The 23,252-nt window shown below is 44.7% G+C and overlaps 1 protein-coding gene across 1 annotated transcript in view; it reads right to left on the bottom strand.

Moving 5' to 3' along the window:
* The window catches only part of SLC39A12 (solute carrier family 39 member 12), a 142,719-nt gene extending 133,947 nt beyond the window's left edge, over positions 1–8,772 (bottom strand). Inside the window, exon 1 of the mRNA XM_073677468.1 lies at positions 8,316–8,772. Coding sequence (XP_073533569.1) covers positions 8,316–8,588 — 273 coding nt within the window. The 5' untranslated portion in view covers positions 8,589–8,772. The remainder of the gene's footprint in view (positions 1–8,315) is intronic.
* Between the last annotated feature and the right edge of the window lie 14,480 nt (positions 8,773–23,252).

Here is a 23,252-nt window from a genome sequence, read left to right as displayed (position 1 = left end):
GACCCAAGCCTGCGAATCCTTGCATCTCATTATATGAATCTTTATCATGTTTACATTGACTTGTATGTCTAATATATATGATGTTATAGATCTGTGTCTATTTAAGATCTGGATATATTGCTATGGTGATGGTATGATGCAGCTTTATTAGGTGGGCGGTGCGCATGCGCGGGGCTACTTACCCTCCTACGGTCCCGCGTGTTAGTCTCCATGGCGTTGGCGACGCTCCGGGTGTTGTTCTGTCAGCGCTTCCGGGGCATCGCCGTTGTCTTGACGGACACGGCGGGGGGCGGGACGGTGTGGTGGTCCCCACGCATGCGGCGGATACGCCTTCCGGTTGGCGGCCATCTTCTTCCGGTCACATGACCGAACATGTGACCATTTTAGCGCTATATTTAAAAAGACGCCGGTATTTGGAACAGCGACGCCTCTTGAGAAAGCATATCACGCGAAACGCGCGTCGAGGCTTGTGGGCTCTACATCTGCTCGCTCCTGCTCCTTTGGTCCACCCCCTTATCTCTCTCTTCCCCTCTTCTTTCACTCTTATTGATATTTAGACGGGTGAGTTATTCATGTCTGAAGCAACACATATCTGAGTTATTTCCTCTGATGTTTGATGCCTGTAGTAGCCTATATATATATGTATATTGTAGTTCCAGAATGCTATTGACTCTTTAAATAACTCACTATTTGCTTCCACCCTAATGTCTTATCATGTATGGAGACTTGGTTAACCCTGTGATCTGGGAAGATTGTTTCATTTAGTGTATGTACCAGGATTTTTTCCTGACCACTTATGTACATTGGTACTTGCTTCCCCTTGGTTTAAGCATGACTATGGCCATTTTTCCATATGCCTTCTTACCCTGACATGCTCTGCAACTCACATTTACTTGAGATATGTATTTTATTATGTGATTCTTTTACTCTTAATAAAGCTTTTTCTATTTGATGCCATATACTCAGTTTTCTCTAGTTTTTGTATTTACTTTTGAGTAGGCTATGTTTTCATGGTTATGGAGTATAAGCTGTTTTTCTTCTATATTTCCTACCCATGATGCTACGAATGTTGGTCGATGTGTATTTAATGGATTGGGGGGAGGCAGCATATATACATGGATGGGGGGAAGGCAGCATATATAAATGGATTGGTGGGGGTGGGAGGCAGCATATATACATGGATTGCTAGGGGGGAGGCAGCATATATACATGGATTGGTGGGGGGGGAGGCAGCGTATATACAGTACATGGATTGGTAGGGGGGAGGCAGCATATATACATGGATTGGGGGAAGGCAGCATATATACATAGATTGAGGGGGGAGGCAGCATATATACATGGATTGCTAGGGGGGAGGCAGCATATATACATGGATTGGTGGGGGGAGGCAGCGTATATACAGTACATGGATTGGTAGGGGGGGAGGCAGCATATATACATGGATTGAGGGGGGAGGCAGCATATATACATGGATTGGGGAGGAGGCAGCATATATACATGGATTGAGGGGGCAGGCAGCATATATACATGGATTGGGGGAAGGCAGCATATATACATGGATTGGGGGGGAGGCAGCATATATACATGGATGCGGAAGGCAGCATATATACATGGATTGGGGGGGAAGGCAGCATAAATACATGGATTGGTGGGGGGGAGGCAGCATATATACATGGATGGGGGGAGGCAGCATATATACATGGATTGGGGGGACGGCAGCATATATACATGGATGGGGGAAGGCAGCATATATACATGGATGGGGGAAGGCAGCATATATACATGGATGGGGAAGGCAGCATATATACATGGATTGAGGGGGGAGGCAGCATATATACATGAATGGGGGAAGGCAGCATATATACATGGATTGGGGGGGAAGGCAGCATAAATACATGGATTGGTGGGGGGGAGGCAGCATATATACATGGATGGGGGAGGCAGCATATATACATGGATGGAGGAAGGCAGCATATATACATGGATGGGGGGAAAGGCAGCATATATACATGGATTGGTGGGGGGAGGCAGCATATATACCTGGATTGAGGGGGGGAAGGCAGCATATATACATGGATTAGGGGGGAAGGCAGCATATATACATGGATTGGGGGGAGGCAGCATATATACATGGATGGAGGGGAAGGCAGCATATATACATGGATTGGGGGGGAGGCAGCATAAATACATGGATTGGTGGGGGGGAGGCAGCATATATACATGGATGGGGGGGAGGCAGAATATATACATGGATTGGGGGAAGGCAGCATATATACATGGATGGGGGGAGGCAGCATATATACATGGATTGAGGGGGAAGGCAGCATAAATACATGGATTGGTGGGGGGAGGCAGCATATACAGTTAGGTCCATATATATTTGGACAGAGACAACATTTTTCTAATTTTGGTTCTAGACATTACCACAATGAATTTTAAACAAAACAATTCAGATGCAGTTGAAGTTCAGACTTTCAGCTTTCATTTGAGGGTATCCACATTAAAATTGGATGAAGGGTTTAGGAGTTTCAGCTCCTTAACATGTACCACCCTGTTTTTAAAGGGACTAAAAATAATTGGACAATTGACTCCAAGGCTATTTCATGGACAGGTGTGGTCAATCCCTTCGTTATGTCATTCTCAATTAAGCAGATAAAAGGCCTGGAGTTGATTTGAGGTGTGGTGCTTGCATTTGGAAGGTTTTGCTGTGAAGTAAACATGCAGTCAAAGGAGCTCTCCATGCAGGTGAAACAAGCCATCCTTAAGCTGCAAAAACAGAAAAAAAACATCCGAGAAATTGCTACAATATTAGGAGTGGCAAAATCTACAGTTTGGTACATCCTGAGAAAGAAAGAAAGCACTGGTGAACTCATCAATGCAAAAAGACCTGGGCGCCCACGGAAGACAACAGTGGTGGATGATCGCAGAATAATCTCCATGGTGAAGAGAAACCCCTTCACAACAGCCAACCAAGTGAACAACACTCTCCAGGAGGTAGGCGTATCAATATCCAAATCTACCATAAAGAGAAGACTTCATGAAAGTAAATACAGAGGGTTCACTGCACAGTGCAAGCCACTCATAAGCATCAAGAATAAAAAGGCTAGACTGGACTTCGCTAAAAAACATCTAAAAAAGCCAGCACAGTTCTGGAAGAACATTCTTTGGACAGATGAAACCAAGATCAACCTCTACCAGAATGATGGAAAGAGAAAAGTATGGCGAAGGCGTGGTACAGCTCATGATCCAAAGCATACCACATCATCTGTAAAACACGGCGGAGGCAGTGTGATGGCTTGGGCATGAATGGCTGCCAGTGGCACTGGGTCACTAGTGTTTATTGATGATGTGACACAGGACAGAAGCAGCCGAATGAATTCTGATGTATTCAGAGCCATACTGTGTGCTCAGATCCAGCCAAATGCAGCCAAACTGATTGGTCGTCGTTTCATACTACAGATGGACAATGACCCAAAACATAAAGCCAAAGCAACCCAGGAGTTTATTAAAGCAAAGAAGTGGAATATTCTTGAATGGCCAAGTCAGTCACCTGATCTGAACCTAATTGAGCATGCATTTCACTTGTTAAAGACTAAACTTCAGACAGAAAGGCCCAAAAACAAACAGCAAATGAAAACCACCGCAGTGAAGGCCTGGCAGAGCATCAAAAAGGAGGAAACACAGCGTCTGGTGATGTCCATGAGTTCAAGACTTCAGGCAGTCATTGCCAACAAAGGGTTTTCAACCAAGTACTAGAAATGAACATTTTATTTACAATTATTTAATCTGTCCAATTACTTTTGGTCCCTTTAAAAACAGGGTGGCACATGTTAAGGAGCTGAAATGCCTAAACCCTTCATCCAACCCTTCATTCCAATTGGATACCCTCAAATGAAAGCTGAAAGTCTGAACTTGAACTGCATCTGAATTGTTTTGTTTGAAATTCATTGTGGCAATGTCTAGAACCAAAATTAGAAAAATGTTGTCTCTGTCCAAATATATATGGATCTAACTGTATGCATGGATGGGGGGGAAGGCAGCCTATATACATGGATTAGGGGGGGAGGCAGGATATATACATGGATTGGGTGGAGGCAGCATATATACATGGATGGGGGGAAGGCAGCATATATACATGAACTGGGGGGGAGGCAGCATATATACATGGATTGGTGGGGGGGAGGTAGCGTATATACATGGATTGGTGGGGGGGAGACAGCATATATATGACGCGCCCCCAGGGCAGTGGGGTACTCAGCAGCCGGGCCTCCAGATGCTGGTGGGGGATCACGGTGGCTGACCCGGTCCGTGGCCCAGGGCGGTCACCCAAAAGGGCATTATTTATAGGGGATTTGTAAAGTGTTTGTGACGCCACCTGTGGAATGTGGCTAAAGGGAGCTGCCGCTGAGGAGCAGTCCTCTGAGGCAGATGGTAGGGCAGCTTGTGATGGAACGGCTCCCCACAGGTGGAGCGGCCTCAGGGCAGCGTGGGGGAACGGATGGTGGATGGGTGAGAGACGGCCAGGATGGTTCAGGGAGAAATGACAGACACTCACATGGGGGTTCGGTTCGGTACCTTTACTGGTGGAGATGCAGGTATGGTCCAGGGTACTCAATACGCAGGGTGCACTTCTGGACTCTCCCCAGTGAGCGGGTATAGGGCCTCCTGATCCGTTGCTACCACTTGCTAAGCTTCTAACCTGCCTGGAGCTAGGCCTGGCTTTGTTACTGTCTCTCTTTCTCCCTTGCACCTGCTGACCTGGTGGTAGGGCCTTCTCTTGGAGATCACTCTCCCTGGATGCTGGGGCCTCCGTGACTCCTAACCATGGTACAATAGACAGTGTTGGTCAACCTGGGACATGTAGTCCTCCAGGTATCCGGTGGTCCCTAATGGGTATAAAGGGCCCCCGCAGGCGCTGACCCGGTGTCCGGTGTATACTTCGGGGTGAGCCTGGTACGCTCCTCTGCCCCCCTCAACTCCTCTCTCCTTTCCTCCTCGCCGTCAGCCACACTCAGGGCCCTCACTACGGCAGCAGCAGACGAGCTGCGTCTTCGCTGGTCTAAGTGCCAGCACACACTCTGAACTAACTTCTGACTTCTCACAGAACTAACTGAGCTGCCTGGCTCCACCCTCCCTATATATATCCCTATCGGGCTCCCTCTACTGGTCTGAGGTGGTAGGGTGGAGGTATGTGAATGTGTGAGGGCCTCTTGTGGAGAAGTCCATCCATGCACCCTACTGGGTTCTGTGGCACCTGTGCGTAGCAGGGCGCCACATATACATGGATTGGTGGGGGGAGACAGCATATATACATGGATTGGTAGGGGGGAGGCAGCATATATGCATGGATTGGGGGGGAGGCAGCATATATACATGGATTGGGGGAAGGCAGCATATATACATGGATTGGTAGGGGGGAGGCAGCATATATGCATGGATTGGGGGGGAGGCAGCATATATACATGGATTGGGGTAAGGCAGCATATATACATGGATTGGGGGGCAGGCAGCATATATACATGGATTGGTGGGGGTGAGGCAGCATATATACATGGATTGAGGGGAAGGCAGCATATATACATGGATTGGGGAGGCAGCATATATACTTGGATTAGGGGAGAAAGGCAGCATATATACATGGATTGGTGGGGGTGAGGCAGCATATATACATGGATTGGCGGAGGGGGTGAAGGCAGCATATATACATGGATTGGTGAGGTGAAGGCAGCATATATACATGGATTAGGGGGGTAGGCAGCATATATACATGGATTGAGGGGGGAAGGCAGCATATATAAATGGATTGGGGGGCAGCATATATACATGGATTGAGGCATATAGCAAGATGGGGGTGAGCACATTCTTTATTTCTACCGTCTCATACCCCTGAGAATGCCAAGAGTGTGCAAAGCAGTCATCAAAGCGGTGGCTACTTTGAAGAACCTAGAATATAAGACATATTTTCAGTTGTTTCACACTTTTTTGTTAAGTATATAATTCCACATGTGTTAATTCATAGTTTTGATGCCTTCAGTGTGAATGTACAATTTTCAAAGTCATGAAAATACAGAAAAATCTTTAAATGAGAAGGTGTGTCCAAACTTTTGGTCTGTACTGTACATTTGTAATATTTAGTTTGAATAACAATCAAATATTTTTTTTTAAACAAGTTGATTTTCAATTTAGCAAAACCTATATCGGATATACTTAGGAAGTTATAAATTGCATTTCATCACTAATTATTTAATTAGATGCAGATCAATAATGTTTACCTCTGACTAAATTTATTTTACATCTTGTAAACAAGTGTCAAAAGTAAACTTGGCATTCATGACTGAAGTCCATCATCTATCAACTGGTAGCCAAAGCTGGTAATAAGTTATTCTGAAGGGCAGGACAAGGACTTGAAAGGGGCTAGATAATAAAAATCATTATCACTCCTTGCTTATAATAACTAGGGTTCACAGAGGTAGGACTCCCATGAATCACTAGAATGGAAGTTCCAAACCCATGATCTGTAGGAGTTTAAATGGGGCGTGGGTAATGCATGTCCACTACTGCTAAATTAATTGTTTATAAGACTGATGGAGATACCTGAATATTGTGTCCAGTTATCTGTCAGTCCATTGTCTTGTAGTGGCGCAAGATTGCACATGCACAGTCACAGTTCCATTTAAACTCCTCCATAATGAGGATTTTGATCTCTTATTTTAGTGATTGGTGGCAGCCCCAGCAGTGGATTGGTGCTAAATATTTTCCATAGACCATTAACTCCTAAGAGGAAAAAACATTTTATGGTGGATCAGAAAATAAATGATATAAAAGAGTTAACTAACTTTGTTCAGTTCTGGAAACTTCACCATCAAAAAGCAATTTATAAAATTCAATGGGTCCAAAGTAGGGCTACAAAAGTAGTGGAAGGTCTTAAGGGTTTATTTTAAGCTCAGATATTTTTGACACATCCACAAGATTTCTCATAAATGTCAAATCGATGTGAGTCCAAGGGGTGCAATTCCTGCCAAACCTTTGTCTCATAGACAACATCAGTGCAGGGGTGGCCGTACTCTCAACGTAGACTCCAGTAGAAGCTTAGAAAAAATAACGAGCAAGCTTGCTTAGTCCTGGGCCTGAGAGAGCAGAGAATGATAAAGGAATTCTTTCTTTGGTGTTCTTTTAATCCTTGTCTCGGATACGCGGTGTTAGTCTTTTGAAGAGTGTTTCCTTAAGAATTGTATTGAATTATGTAGGTTCCCAGTATGACCTAAGACTGCACAAATTTATAAATTTCAGACCATGATGTGATAAGAGATATATAGAGTAATAATCCACTTCTTATGGCTTAGAATAATAGTAAAACATTTTATCAAAAGGTTAGGCAAGTACTGTATAAAATTTACTGTAGGAATTCGGAATACAACAAGTAAATGGAGTGACAGTGAGTCTAATTTTTGATAATTGGTGGATCGTTGTTGTTATCATTGTTACTAATAATCATTTTAAATGCTAGTCCCTATAAAACAATAATTACTACATTTTATTGAATCATTTAAGAATAACATTGTTGTATTATGTATATTTATTTAAAAATATAATTATGTTAATTCTGTCAAATTTGCAGAAAATACATTCAAAATTAATTTCAATTGAAAGTTTTTCATTTCTATGCCCAACATCCTAAATTTTAAGTTCATGAAAAATGTTGGTGAAAAATCACATATATTGTTTTTTTACAAAATTATCTCCATTGCATTGCAAAGGCTTAAGTTTTCTTTCTAAATGCAACTTCTTGGGATATTCAGAACTCTTGAACTGAAGAAAAAATATTCTGAGCACGTACACTGACACAATGACTGTGGTGTGGCATAAAGAATGCTACCGGAATACTAATTCTGTGTGCCAACATACTTACCTCAAACTAAATAAAATCTATTTACCTATGCTTGCACTGTTTTAATGCTACAATTACAATGCGTTTTAATATAATTGATTGTATTTCTGTCTCTCACTCTATATGTATATAATACATATACATACATATTTTATAAAACTACACATTTATGAAATACAATTGCAAAATACACTTTGTTTTAAATCTACATTTTGCAGGAAAAGTAAAAAATAAACTAAATGTAATTGAAAAAAATATATACATTTAAATAAGTAATTACCATTTTAACTAAAACAACAACTTGCATTTTTTTTTTAGAAATTGTAAATTTCAATCTCAAATTGTAAAGATAAAAACTATGGATTAAATATTAGCATGAGTTGGAAAAAAACATTTGTGGCTCAGGTTTTCATAATCACTTACTGACCCGATTACAAGTTTGCTGTCTGCCATTTAAATTGCTAGGACATTCGACCTTCTCCAGCAATAATGTTAAAATCTCTTTTGAGCTGTTCCTGCGGAGATCTGTTTCATTTCCAGGCATTAAAGTATGAAGAGTTTGCAGAAGTCCTCTGTAGCTGTAGGTCTGGTTGGTTTCCTCATGGCGGGATTCAGCATGTGCTTCCATGTAGAGTATACAAAATGAAAAGAAAAATGCTTTTATCCAAAAAGGATGCTTCGTCCTCATGATGACACCCATGTTAGGAAACTAAATATCCAGAGCATATAGAATCCCAGTGCCTCAAGTGCAGTATGAAGACTTTAAAGGTTAATACAAAGAAGCCTGCTAAGTAGAATGACTGCAATGTGTTTTGAAGGAATTTATTAATTGGTTCACTAAGCTGATTTGCAGTGACAAGCTGCTTCTAGACAACAGGGGGTCTGTGCACGGTTTACTGCATAAAACAGCCAAATTCACACCCATGAAGACATATGAAATGCTCTAGCTTTTCGCAAATGAAAATTGGGAGCAAACTGGTTGAAGAAATCTAAACTACAGTAAAGTTTTATAGAAAAAATAAATAAAAAAGCCTACTTTAATTACTGTAACCCCTTAAGGATCGAGTGATTTTTCATGTTTGCGTTTTTATTTTTTCCTACCCTTCTTCTAAGAGCCATAACTGTTTTATTTTTCCATCGACATAGCCATATGAGGGCTTATTTTTTGTGAGACAAGTTATAGTTTTGAATACCATTATTCATTTTATTATTCAATGCACTGGAAAATGTGAAAGAAATTCTACATGCGGCGATATTCTAAAAAAAAAAAAGCGCCTTAATTTTTTTGGCTTTTGTTTTTATCATGTTCATTCCGTTGTAAAACTGAGTTTGAATCATGATTTTTCAGGTCAGTTCAATTATGATGGTACCATACTTACATGTTTTATTTAGGTGGAGAAAAAACCTTTTTGTTTTTTGTCACCATTTTTTGTGTCTCCTATATTTTACGTCAGTTGAAGTGAGGGCTTATTTTTTGCATGACAAACTTAGGTTTTATTAATACCAATTGATAATATTTTACTGCGTATTTTTCAGGGAGGAGATGTGACCGAAAAAAAAAAATCACAATTCTGTAATATTTTTGTTATGGTGTTTACCGTATTGGATAATTAATTTTATATTTTGATAGATTGAACTTTCATTGGCGCAGTGAAACCAAATATGTTTTTTTAGTTTTTCAATATCTTTATTTTTAATAAGAGAAAATAAGAGTGATTCAGATTTTTAGAATTTTTTTAGTTATTTAAGTCATGTTAACCCATTGGTGCCCCATGATTGTTTTGTGAGTGGTGATGGGAGTCGGTGAGCACTGACGCACGTTTCATTTCAATGCTGCCATCAGAGATTGACGACGGTATTTCAATGGCTAACAGCAGCGATGAGCTTTAACTTCTGCTTTTAGTAAAAAATGCTGGCTATGTAATATAGCCTGCATCGGCCGCGTGTGGAGAGCGCTCAGCTCCTGCACTTATGCACATGTATGTGATTTTGTTTTAAGGGGTTAAGCAGTTTTAATCAAGAATTGAAATTATATTATGTTCAAGTTAATATTTTCTGTAAAATAATGTAAACTTGATATGTCAATGTAATTTAGGAAAACACATGATGCATAATTTTGGGCTGAGGGCTATCAAAGAGAATGATTTTGAGGTACACGTTCCATTTACACAGTACTTCTGCATGCCCAGTATTCATCACATAATGATCTTTGCCTTTATTACTGTACACACAGATTATATTGTTACGGATCAGGGTGGTGGAACCTCTGTGCTGCGGTACAAGGAGGGACCAGAAGGGCGTAACTAGGTATCAACTCGGACCGACCAAGGCCGTACGGCGGCTCAATCGACTCCGTGACCAGGGAAGGACCGAGCAGAGGGACCAGGTGCTACTCTGGGGACCGACCTTGTATGAGAGCAGGTGACTCCCACGGGTCAGAAGGCAGGGACTGACCGGTACAGCAGATGAGCAAGGCAGGCAGGCTGACGGGTGATCCGGGCAGACGGACCGGCAGGCGCGGCAGGTAACAGGCAGGAGCCTACGGGTAGGCTGTCAGGCAGGCACGGCTGGTGATGGGCAGGGACCTCTAGGTAGGCTGTCAGGTGGTCACGGCAAGTGACGGGCAGGAGCCTCTAGGTAGGCTGTCAGGTGGTCATGGCAAGTGACAGGCAGGAGCTTCTAGGTAGGCTGTCAGGTGGTCATGGCAAGTGACAGGCAGGAGCCTCTAGGTAGGCTGTCAGGTGGTCACAGCAAGTGACGGGCAGGAGCCTCTAGGTAGGCTGTCAGGTATACACGGCAGGTGTAGGCAGGAGCCTCCAGGTAACAGGCAAGTTCTCCAGGTAGGCAAGCTAGCCTAGCCCATAGACAGACTGGCGGGTTTGACCGCAGGCAGACCGTCGGGCTGGAGAGTGTCCTTGGCAGGCGGAGACAGGTAGCAGGTGAAGGCTCCGGATAAGCGGACTGGCCAAGCCCATAGACAGACTAGCGGACTGGGCTGTAAGCAGACTGTCGGGCTGGACTGGTAATCAGGCTGGCAGACTGGACTGATAGTCAGACGGACTGGACTGGTAGTCAGACAGGCAGCAGGACCTGTGGGTTGAAGCAGGGTTTAGCATACAGAGCAACAACTTTGCACGGGCACCTCCATATTGGAGGAGGTGACTTTTTAGGACGGCGCGCGCGGTCCCTTTAAGAGGGAGGGAGCGCGCGAGCGTGCGCCCTAAGCACAGAGCCGGGGAGGCTGCGTGCACCAGCAGCAGCTGCAAGGAGGCCAGAAGATGCCGGAGCAGGACCGCGGCAGTAAGGGGGACGGCGTCTCAGCCGGGCAGGAGGCAGAGACGCCGATGCTACATATATCAACAATAAAATCAAATAAATTATGAATCATCCCGTAAGAAATAGACAATAGAGGCACAACTGTGGCTCCACAATTAACTTCAAATGGGATTGTCTTCTGCTGAACCTTCTGCCTTCTGAGGCCCATTATTGTTTCAAAATCTGGGCTGTTTGGAACCTATGTGGGACAGCCCTATCTTGCATTCAGATTTGTCCACTCTTACCTTTGCTTGAATTTCATTTAAGACTACTTCTTACAAAAAATTCGACATGCAATTCACATCATAACTAGTGTTGAGCCACCCCCGTAGTATTCGAGTTCGGTTCGTCGAACACCTTCGAACACCGTTAAAATCAATGGCAGGCAAAAAAAACCACATAGAAACACATAGAAAACACCTTCAAAGGTGTCCAAAAGCTGAGAAACTGCTCAGAAGACACAACTAACACATGGAAAAGTGATAAGTACATATAGTCATGCGAAAAGAAAAGAGGTGGAGGAGTAAAAGGAGGGGGAGACACAGATATAGGCATGTCATGCCCTTCTAAAATCCAAAAAGTGAGAAGCCGACACGTTCAGTCCGCTCCTGCCCGTGCCACCTCCGTGTCGCCGGGTTTGTGCCAGAGCCGTGGTGAACCCTGACGGCCAGCCCCCCTCACCCAATACTGGTGCCTGTCCGCTGGTGGGTCGAGCGAGCCCCCCTGTGGTGGAGGCAGCTCTAAGCTTTTTAATTTAAATTGTCTCTCTAATTTGAATGAATACACTTTAAATCCATTTACAAGGATCTATTGGAGGGCAAGTCTCATGCCAGCAGCCGTGGTAATTCCAGCTCCAGTAGCGTCCACTAAAGCTGCTGCAGTTAGAAAGCTTTTATAAGGATCGAGCTCGGCTGTCCACCGCAAGGCATCCTACTGCCAGTCCCAGCCCCTATGGGGTGCCTCCTGATGCTCTTCACTGAGTATCCCGTGGTCCCAAAGCATTTCCTTTGAAAAAATTAAGTGTCCAAACTACAGGTGGTGTAGCTTGCTTAACAGCCGGGATAATCCGCTGACTAGCAGACACTGCTACTAGGCACAAAGTATTTCCTGGGCTAGATGCAGTTAAAAATTTGTAATTAGATACTCTCGTTGGATGCTGAGAAAGCATTCCATAGAGTCTCCTGGCACGCCATATATGATTCTCTTAAAAAGCTTGGGGTAGGGGTCTAGGGGACCCTTTTATAGCCAAAATCACGGCCCTGTATCACAATACGTCACCTAGGCTGAAGATAAATGGAACTGTAGCACCCTGAGGGCTCGGTTGCTACAGAGGTATTGCACCTCACCCAGAGGTGTGATATCTCACTCTCAGGTAAGGATGGAGTGTGGATCAGGACCCGACACCTGCATGCATTACACCACATTGCCGTGGGGCAGGGCGACCAATATGCCTCTGAGATGGGCACGACAGTCCCTGTCCCTGGCTGGAGTGGGGGGAGGGAAAACTGAGGAAGGGGAACCCTGTAGTGCAGGAGCAGGGAGGAAGCAGTTCCTGGGTACATTGAGAAGGGAGTATAAAAGGTAGGCACCATCTTAGTTCAGTGCAGAGAAGTCTGAGCAGAAGTGGCAGGGAGCAGGGGCTCTGCATGAGCTCTGCTCCGGAGGCGGGCCTAGTAACAGAGGCCCAGGTCTGGAAGAGGGAGAAGGAAGGAAGAGGAGCGGAGAAGGCTCCAGGAACGAGGAATGAAGGGATCCCAGGGGTGCGGACGGGCGAGTCGCCACCGCACGCCCGAATCCACCTGCGTGGAGGGGTCAGGCCAAAGGGGGAGACTGGTCCCCGAAACTAGTGGAGGCAGGAAACGACCCTCAGCTAGAAACCGCAGGCTGTGACATTTTATGTGGCGCAGCCCCTCGCTACACCCGCTAGGAAGGCACCACATAGGGTCAGGGAAACTGGCGCCAAGTTTACCAAGAGGAGGCCCGAGGCAGCCGGACAGAAGGGTTGGTAAGAAAGGCCAGACAAAGGACACACAAACGGAGTCCTGTGAAGCGCTCCAAAGTTATCTGGGAGTTGTCTGAGCCCCTCACCTGGTGAGCACAGTACGACGTGGGCAGCCGTTACCTGCAGACGTGGTCTGGATAATAAGAACTGTGAGTAAAGGCCCTGGACTGCATCACTGACTCCGTGTCGTTACTGCTGCTGCCCTGCACCATCACCCCCATCCTCCGCATACACTGCCCTGAGGCTATACTCCTCCCGTGGGGAGTTATGCTACGCTCTGCTGCACTGTGGGTCTGCCCTGCAGCGGCGGTTCACTCTGACCGCAATCCACGGGTGGCGTAGTCGGACATTTAAACATCAAAACCACATAAATAGTTCCGCCACTGGTTTGACCACCCTGAGCCACGGAATCGGGTCGCCGCCACGAAGACTACAACCACCAGCATCCACCAAAAAGGGTCCGGCTCCGGGTGTCCCAAGGCCCAGGGGGTGCATCAGAACATTTTCATCACCTTTCACAATCACCAATGGGACAAGGCAGGGATGTCCTCTGTCCCCTCTCTTATACATCCTAGTGACGGAGCACCTGCTCTCATCAATTCGCCATAACCCCAATATTAGGTGGATTGAGGTGGGAGGCACCGAGTACAAGTGCTCTCTATTTGCTGATGATGTCCTAGTATATATCACTCAATCACATATATCCATCCATGCTGTTATGGCTGAAATAGATCACTTTGTTACATGGTCAAATTTTAAAATCAATGCAGCGAAGTCTGAGGCCCTCGATGTCTCCCTCCCCAAATCCATATAGGATTCCATCCAGTCCAACTTTCCCTTTGCCTGGCCCTCACAGGGTATCAAATACTTAGGAATTCCTATTCATAGAGACCTCTCCCATCTATGTTATCTTAATTTTGGGCCCTTTATTGAACAACTCCATACAGACCACGGTTGGCAAGTTAGAACTGTAAGATTCACTACGTGAACCACTGGTGTTTTGTGGAAAAGCACATGTACACTGTGTTCCAAATTATTATGCAAAAAGTGTTTAGGAGTGATAAGGGAAGAATTTGTTTGTTTGTCAGTTAAACTCATTGATGGTGATGTGTGTCAGGGCTCTTTATATCACTGTAAGCAATTGCAGACACCTGTGCTAATTAGTTTGGCAGGTGGGTCCAATGAAAGGCAAGACTACTTAAGAAGGCTGTCTCACATTATTAAGCAGCCTACATTTTCTGCCAAAATGGGAAAGAAAAAGGATGTGTCGGCTGCTGAGAAGCCACAAATTGTGGAGTGTTTAGGTCAAGGCATGACTACAATCAACATTGTGCGATGATCAGGATGAAGTGTCTTGGCAATCAAGAAGTATGTAGCTGATTCACAGTACACACATGTGCGTGCTGATAAGGGCAAATTGAGGACTCTTTCCTACAGGCAATTACGTCAGGTTAAAAGAGCAGCGGCAAAAAAGCCTTGTCATAGCAGCAGACAAGTTTTTGAAGCTGCTGGTGCCTCCAACGTCCCCCGAACAACAAGATGCAGGTTCCTTCAGAGGTTTGCAGCTGTGCATACGCCATCCTGTCGACCTCCTCTATCCACTTCACACAAGCAGAAACGGCTCCAGTGGGCCAAACATTACATGAAGACTGATTTCAAAACTGTTTTGTTCACGGATGAGTGCCGTGCAGCGCTCGATGGTCCAGATGGATGGAGTGGAGGATGGCTGGTTGATGGACACCCCACGCAAACACGGCTACAGCGCCAACAAGGAGGAGGTGGAGTAATGTTTTGGGCTGGAATCATGGGGAGAGAGATTGTCGGCCCCTTTAGGATCCCTGAAGGCGCTAAAGATGAACTCCATAATGTATGTGGATTTTCTCAAACAGCACTTCCTGCCATGGTTCAAGAAGAAGAACCGTGTATTTCACAGCAAGATCATTTTTTTGCATGATAATGCACCATCTCATGCTGCACATAAAACATCTGCATCTCTGGCTGATATGGGCATAAAAGGCGACAAACTTATGGTGTGACCCCCATGCTCCCCTGACCTCTACCCCATTCAGAACCTCTGGAGCATCATCAAAAGTAGTGTCTATGATGGCGGGAGGCAGTTCACATCTAAGCAACAGCTCTGGGAGGGTATTCTGTCCTCATGCAAAACAATTGAAGCAGAAACCATCCAAAACCTGACAAATTCAATGGACGAGAGAGTTCAGAAGCTCCTTTCGAACAAGGGGTCCTATGTGAAAATGTAACATCACCTAGAATAAAGTTTTGAGTTGAAAACTGTTTGATTTCAGTTTCTAATAACCTGCTAATGCTTATAATTTCAAAAATGACCATTTTTTTGGTCTTTATTAAAATGAAAAGGTTGATCGAAAAGTTTGGGGGATCTAAGAGTGTGGCAACCCAGTAGTCATGATTACTTCGAATTCTGACAATATGAGGGTCATGTTGCAGGTAGTGCAGCAAGAAGGCACTTATGTGTCTTGCGCATCTCGGAGCCCCAAAATTATTTTCCGGGCTAGATGCAGCTAAAAATTATTATTAATTTTAAATCTGGTGGAGCTTAGTATAGATGGCCTAATAGGATCAGTGCTGCACACTGCTACAAAGCCCAAATTATTTTCCAGTCAAGATACAGATAAACATGATTAGTAATTTTAAATCTGGTGGAGCTTATTATAGATGGCCTAATAGAATCAGTGCTGCACACTGCTACAAAGCCCAAATTATTTTCCAGCCAAGATACAGATAAACATGATTAGTAATTTGAAAGCTTAAAACGGTTGGTAGGGTGATTTTAACCAATCATCAAGCTTTTACTCTCCCCAGGATGACACAGGGGTAGAAAAGTCGTTTCGGATCCATGATTTGTTCATCTTTATGAACGTGAGTCTGTCTACATTATCAGTGGAGAGCCGCGTGCGCTTATCTGTCAGCACACCACCAGCAGCGCTGAACACACGTTCAGACAGAACGCTGGCTGCGGGGCATGACAAGATCTCCAAGGCGTAAGTGGCTAGCTCCGGCCATTTATCCAGATTGGAAGCCCAAAAAGAGCAAGGGTCCAGTGACACAGTCATGGCTTCAATGTTTACTTGGAGATACTCCTGTACCATCGTCTCTAGGCGTTGACTATGTGTCAGACTTCTTGTCTCATGTGGCCTTGCAAAGGATGGGCTAAAAAAGTGGTGAAATGATTCCGCAAAATTGATGTTACCAGCAGATACTGTGGTTCTGTTACGGTTTGAGTGCTGAACACTTGACGGTCCCACGGTTGGCAAGTTGGAACTGTGAGATTCACTACGTGCACCACTGGTGTTTTGTGGAAAAGCACATGTAAGATTCTGCAACAGTCTCTGCTGATACTCCTGCATGCGTGCATCCCTTTCTATGGCAGGAATAATTTCTGCAAATTTACTTTTGTACCGGGGATCTAACAGTGTGGCAACGCAGTAGTCAGGATTATTTCCAATTCTCACAATTCGAGGGTCATGTTGCAGGTAGTGCAGCAAGAAGGCACTCATGTGTGTTGCGCATCCAGGAGCACCAAGTCCTTGATGTGTTGGTGGCGAGGTAACAATCATGCTTCCTTCCTCTGTCCTCTCCCCCCAACCTCGCACAACAGAAATGTGATCAAGGTCTCCCTCATCTGATGAGTCTTCCATCAGTTCGTCCTCCACTTCTTCCTGGGCTCCTGCACCTTCCTCACTAGTTTGGCTGCTACCATGCGCCCTGGTAAAACCATCTCCCCCACCCTCACATGCCTGCCGCCTTGGTGCTGCCGACCGTCTGGATCTTGCAGATGTTACCCTTCCGCATACAACTCCTCCTCCTCTACTTCCTCCACCTCCTCTTGTGCCACCACCTGACTCCGAATTCTGTTTAACATGTGCTCCAGCATGTAAATCACCGGAATAGTCATGCTGATAATGGCATCGTTAGCACTAAACATCTTCGTCGCCATTTCAAAACTGTGCAGAAGGGTGCATAGGTCCCTGATCTGAGACCACTCCTCCAGCGTGATTTGCCCCACCTCTGGATCTCGTTGGCCCAGGCTATACGTCAGAACGTATTGCACCAGGGCTTGTCGGTGCTGCCACAGTCGCTGCAACATGTGCAGAGTTGAATTCCACCGGGTAGGCACATCGCATTTTAGCCGGTGAAGTGGCAGGCCCAACGACTTCTGTAGAGATGTAAGTCGCTGAGCTGCGGGATGCGAACGGCGGAAGTGAGCACACAGCGACCGTGCCCTCTGCAGAAGGCCATCTAGTCTGGGATAGTGGGCTAAAAATTGCTGGACAACCAGGTTCAACACGTGAGCCATACAAGGCACGTGTGTGACATTGCCCCGGCGAAGGGCCGCACCCAGGTTTGCAGCATTGTCGCACACGGCCTTCCCTGGTTTCAGGTCCAGTGGAGACAACCATTCATGAAATTGGTTCTCCAGAGCTGACCACAACTCCTCAGCTGTGTGACTCACATTTCCCAGACATTTCAAAGTAAAAACCGCCTGATGACGTTGAGCCCTACTGCCAGCATAGTAAGGAGGTGTGCAGGATCCCTTCTGCACAGTTAGAAAGCTTGTGGCATGACCAAACAGGCTTTGGGTGCAGGTGGAAGACCGAGAGGAGGTTGAGGAGGCAGAAGCAGTGGAGGAACTTTGACATAAAGAGGATTGACGCACAACTCGTGGGGACGGCAAGACTTGGACAGCAGCCCCTTGTCCTGCTGTCACCATAGTTACCCAGTGCCCAGTCAGCGACATGTAACGCCCCTGTCCATGCCTACTCGTCCAAGTGTCTGTGGTGAAATGCACCCTGTCACACACAGAGTTTCTCAAAGAAGCGGTGATGTTGTGTGCGACATGCTGGTGGAGCGCAGGCACACCTTTCTTTGAGAAGTAGTGCCGACTGGGCATCTGGTACTGGGGCACTGCGACGGACATAAGGTCTCGAAAATCCTCTGTGTCCACCAGGCGGAAAGGCAGCATTTCTGTAGCCAAGAGCTTGCAGATGGTGAAATTCAACCTCTTAGCTTTCTCATGGCTAGGAGGAAATGGTCTTTTACTTGTCCACATCTGAGGGACCGAGGGCTGGCTATTGTGCTTAGACGGGGTTGATAAGGGTGTCCCCGGCAAACTGCCGGTCTGTGAGGAAGATGCAGGCGGACATGTTAGGTTGCCTTGATCCAAAGGTGGTGCTATCGATGTCGGACAGCGCTCAACACCAGCTGGTGTTACCACCTCCAAAGAAAATGATGACCTGCCAATCACGCTGGCTGTTGCGGGTAAAGAGGTGGCAGGTCTGCGCCCCAAAACAGGTGTGACTGCTGTCCCCCCAGTCACAGAAGATGAAGAGGCCGCGGATGCACAAGATATGGCAGACGGTGGTTGGCCCGGCCGGCTAGGCCGCATTGTAGCACACTGAGCTTCCCACTGCAACTTATGCTTCATGTCCATGTGCCGGTTCATGCATGAAGTACTCAAACTATGTATTTTTTGGCCTCTACTTAGCTTTTGCTGACAAATGTTACAGATAACACGAGTTGGGTCATCTTTATCGATCTGAAAAAATGCCCTGGCTATGCAAGGCTTAGCACCCATGCGACCTGAAGAGCCACCACGACTTGTGGTGAGAGGCAGAGTTGTGTTTGAGGATGCAGTTGTTGACGTGCTTCCAGTACTACGTCTCTGTCCAGGAAGGCGCAACCTGACCTCGTCGTCACTAGCATCTTCCTCCACCTCCTCTGCTGACCTCATCTCTTGGCTGACTGTGGGTTGACAGTAAGTGGGATCTCCAACCTCATCATCATCACCCTGTGCGTTATCACACCCGTCGTCCTCAGAGCCAACCTGTTCCTGCCCTGACAAAAAACTAAAGTTGTCGCTCCAATCAGGTATTTGAGTCTCATCATCGTCTTCCTCATTGTCTCCACCAACAGGAGTTACAGTTTGGGAATGAGGGTCTACAATATGGTCAGAACCTTCTGCGTCTGGTTCTGGTTCCGACTCATAAAGATTCTGGGCATCAGTGCAGATCATTTCCTTGTCTGGATTCACAGAAGCGCTGGAGTCGACCTCTGATTCCCAGGCTATAGTATGAGTAAACAGCTCTGCAGACTCAACCATCTGTTCTACCTCATACTCAGACGGGCAGCTGGAGATTTGGGAGCTGTGAGGAAGCAAGTGCGATTGGGGTGACACCTTTGAGGACTGGAGTATTTGTGATGTTGAAGTTGATGTGGAGGAGAGCCCACTTAAAGGAGCACTTGATATCCGTTGAAGCACCTGCTGTTTTTGTGCCTCATCTGGAATTTGTAGCGATTGGCGTGGCCGTAAGAAAGGGATCTTATCACATTGTCCGCTAAAAGAAGTAGACATTTTAGTTTGGCTGGAAGATGGTCTTTCTTCTGCAGATGTTACTGTTGCTTTAACACCTACCCCACGGACACAACCTTTTTTCCCCTTTCCAACACGCCTATTCCCCTTTCCACCAGCAGCAGGCCTTTTTCCACTCATTTTGGTGGTTAACTAATTCACAACTCTGGAGTTGTTTGCACAAAAAAACAATGGATGGGAACCGAGCAGAGCTGAGTGGCCAAACTGTGGTATTAGGCCAAAACTATTGGCTGGGTTAGATGCAGAAAAAAATTATATTCAATTTGCAACCTGATTGAGGTCAGTATAGATGGACTAATAGAACAAGTCCCACACACAGCTAGAAGCCCAAATATTTTTTCAGAGGTAGATGCAAAAAAAAAATTGTATTCAGTTTGCAACCTGATGGAGGTCAGTATAGATGGACTAATAGAACAAGTCCTACACACAGCTAGAAGCCCAAATATTTTTTCAGAGGTAGATGCAGAAAAAAAATATATTCAGTTTGCAACCTGATGGAGGTCAGTATAAATGGACTAATAGAGAAAGTCCCACACACTGCTAGAAGGCCAAATATTTTTTCAGAGCTAGATGCAGACAAAAAATTATTTTTAATTTGCAACCTGATGGAGGTCAGTATAGATGGACTAATAGAGAAAGTCCCACACACTGCTAGAAGGCCAAATATTTTTTCAGAGCTAGATGCAGAAAAAAATTATATTCAGTTTGCAACCTGATGGAGGTCTGTATAGATGGATTAATAGAACAAGTCCCACACACAGCTAGAAGCCAAATATTTTTTCAGAGGTAGATGCAGAAAAAAATATATTCAGTTTGCAACCTGATGGAGGTCAGTATAGATGGACTAATAGGGAAAGTCCCACACACTGCTAGAAGGCCAAATATTTTTTCAGAGCTAGATGCAGACAAAAAATTATTTTTAATTTGCAACCTGATGGAGGTCAGTATAGATGGACTAATAGAGAAAGTCCCACACACTGCTAGAAGGCCAAATATTTTTTCAGAGCTAGATGCAGATAAAAATTATTTTTAATTTGCAACCTGATGGAGGTCAGTATAGATGGACTAATAGAGAAAGTCCCACACACTGCTAGAAGGCCAAATATTTTTTCAGAGCTAGATGCAGAAAAAAATTATATTCAGTTTGCAACCTGATGGAGGTCAGTATAGATGGACTAATAGAACAAGTCCCACACACAGCTAGAAGCCCAAATATTTTTTCAGAGGTAGATGCAGATAAAAATAATTTTTAATTTGCAACCTGATGGAGGTCAGTATAGATGGACTAATAGAGAAAGTCCCACACACTGCTAGAAGGCCAAATATTTTTTCAGAGCTAGATGCAGACAAAAAATTATTTTGAATTTGCAGTGTGATGGAGGTCAGTATAGATGGACTAATAGAACAAGTCCCACACACTGCTAGAAGGCCAAATATTTTTTCAGAGCTAGATGCAGAAAAAAATTATATTCAGTTTGCAACCTGATGGAGGTCAGTATAGATGGACTAATAGAACAAGTCCCACACACTGCTAGAAGCCCAAATATTTTTTCAGAGCTAGATGCAGAAAAAAATTATATTAAATTTGCAACCTGATGGAGGTCAGTATAGATGGACTAATAGAATGATGCTATGCCCAAAAGATTTTACTTCACTAGGTGCAGTAAAAAAATTGGTATTCTATACACAGGTGGTATATCTTGCAACACAGATAGGCTACTCCACTGACTAACACACTCTGCAATAGGCCAAAAAGGATTAGCTTTGCTAGATTCAGCCAAATGCTGTGAAAAAAACTTGCACAGCACTGGCACAGACCTGCCTGGCAAAAACTGATAGGAACTGATGTAACCTAGTCCTGAAAAGGACTGCAATTACAATTAGTCTTTACTCCCACAATCTATCTATTTAAGAGCACAGACCTGCCTGATAAAAGTCGTAGGAAATGCTGTAACCTAGTCCTTAAAAGGACTGCAATCACAACTATTCCCTACTCCCAAGCTATCTGTAGATTTGTGCGAAAATTGGCTTGAAATTAACAAGGTATAGCGCACACAGCAACAGCGGTGCCGTCTAACACGCAGCTGCAGCAGTGAGAAAATGGTGGCGACGGGGAAAATGGCTTGGTCTTATAGGGCAAGGACATGTGACATACACTGCCAATGACACATGCCCTTGCTTGTGTGAAAAAAAGCACTTCGCTCCGTGTGTGCGCTGCTGATAGGCTGACAGATTGCACCTCCCCACTGTAAATGCGGGAAAGAGAAAAAATAATGGAGATCTTCATTATTCCTGCAGAGATCCATCCCCTGCCCCTCCCCCCGCCCCGCTGTACACTCAAACTGCGTATTAACATTAATTTTCATCATTACTGAGAAAAAATCCAGTTATGATTTTGGTGCACGAACAGTTATCGAACATAACCTCGAACAGCCGAATTTTTCTCAAATCATTCGTGTTCGCCGAACGGCTCGAACACCGCCCAAAACAGCTCGAATTTGAGATTGGCGAACAGTTCGAGTCGAACAACGCTCATCTCTAATCATAACCACTGGGGAGCCAAAAATCGACACATATAGCATAAACAACTCCTGAAGATTATTACAGAGTCATGTTTTGTCATCTGATGTCACACATATAGGGATACACTGAGCAAATGGAAAATGTAAAGAATGGAAAATCTGTAGTTATGTACCTTTAATCGAGCCTCTTTGATCACCCAATAGTGCAGTGAAAATGATTTTCTAGGTGAGTGTTCATCTCAAGGAAGATGGTCTGTATTCATAGAACATAGGAGACTAAAAATCCACGAAACAAATCTGATTTTGATTTGGGGTGCATTTCTTAAAGACATTGCATTCCTTCCAGTTTTTTGGTATGAATTCTTCCCAATTAATGGCTTTCTGATTTGCTACAAATTCATCAAATAATTTTCACCTTTTCTCAATTTGTCTTTTGTGGTTTAGTTGGGTTTCTGATTCTTATGTCAATTTGCCTTTTCTAGATGTTTTAGACTGATTTATAAAATGTAACTTTTTTTAAAAAGTCGCAAAATTTAGTACAACTCCACTCTAGTCCCCTTCTGGAGGGATTTTATAAACTCTGGTTTAAAAGTACCATTTATTGCAACATTTTGAAAAATGTGTGACTTTTTGCACTAAAAAGTCGCAACAATGGTTAAAAACTAGTGATGAGCGAGCACTAAAATGTTCGGGTACTCGTTGCTCGAGTCGAGCAAATTGGAATACTCGAGTGCTCGGTCCGAGCAACGAGCCCAATGTAAGCCTATGGGAAACTAGAGCATTTTTCCGGTGGCCCCTTCCCGTGGAGGTCTGCAGGGGGCCTAAAAATTGCAGAAATCGATGGGAACAGTGCTGAAATGACATGGGAACAGCATGGAGAAGACCCCTGGAAGCATCATTGACTCCCAGGTCACTGCTGTGAACAATGTTGTCAGAGTATTACGCCACTTTTACGGACTCACAATAAAACATACAAAAACAAAGCCAAAATGTTGTTTCCTGGGAAAAATGTTAATGAACATCCTTTCCAGGGTAATAACTTGTCTATAAGGCAAATTAAATAACCAAAAACAAAAATGCTCCTCCACACCTTGGGCTATGTTCACATGTAGCGTT

Source organism: Phyllobates terribilis, unplaced genomic scaffold, assembly GCF_046119375.1.
Source record: "Phyllobates terribilis strain yellow unplaced genomic scaffold, ASM4611937v1 Scaffold_4__5_contigs__length_816908805, whole genome shotgun sequence".
In the NCBI taxonomy this organism is placed as follows: domain Eukaryota; kingdom Metazoa; phylum Chordata; class Amphibia; order Anura; family Dendrobatidae; genus Phyllobates; species Phyllobates terribilis.
Note: the sequence above shows the minus strand (reverse complement) of the source record. Positions and strands in the feature narration are given on the sequence as shown.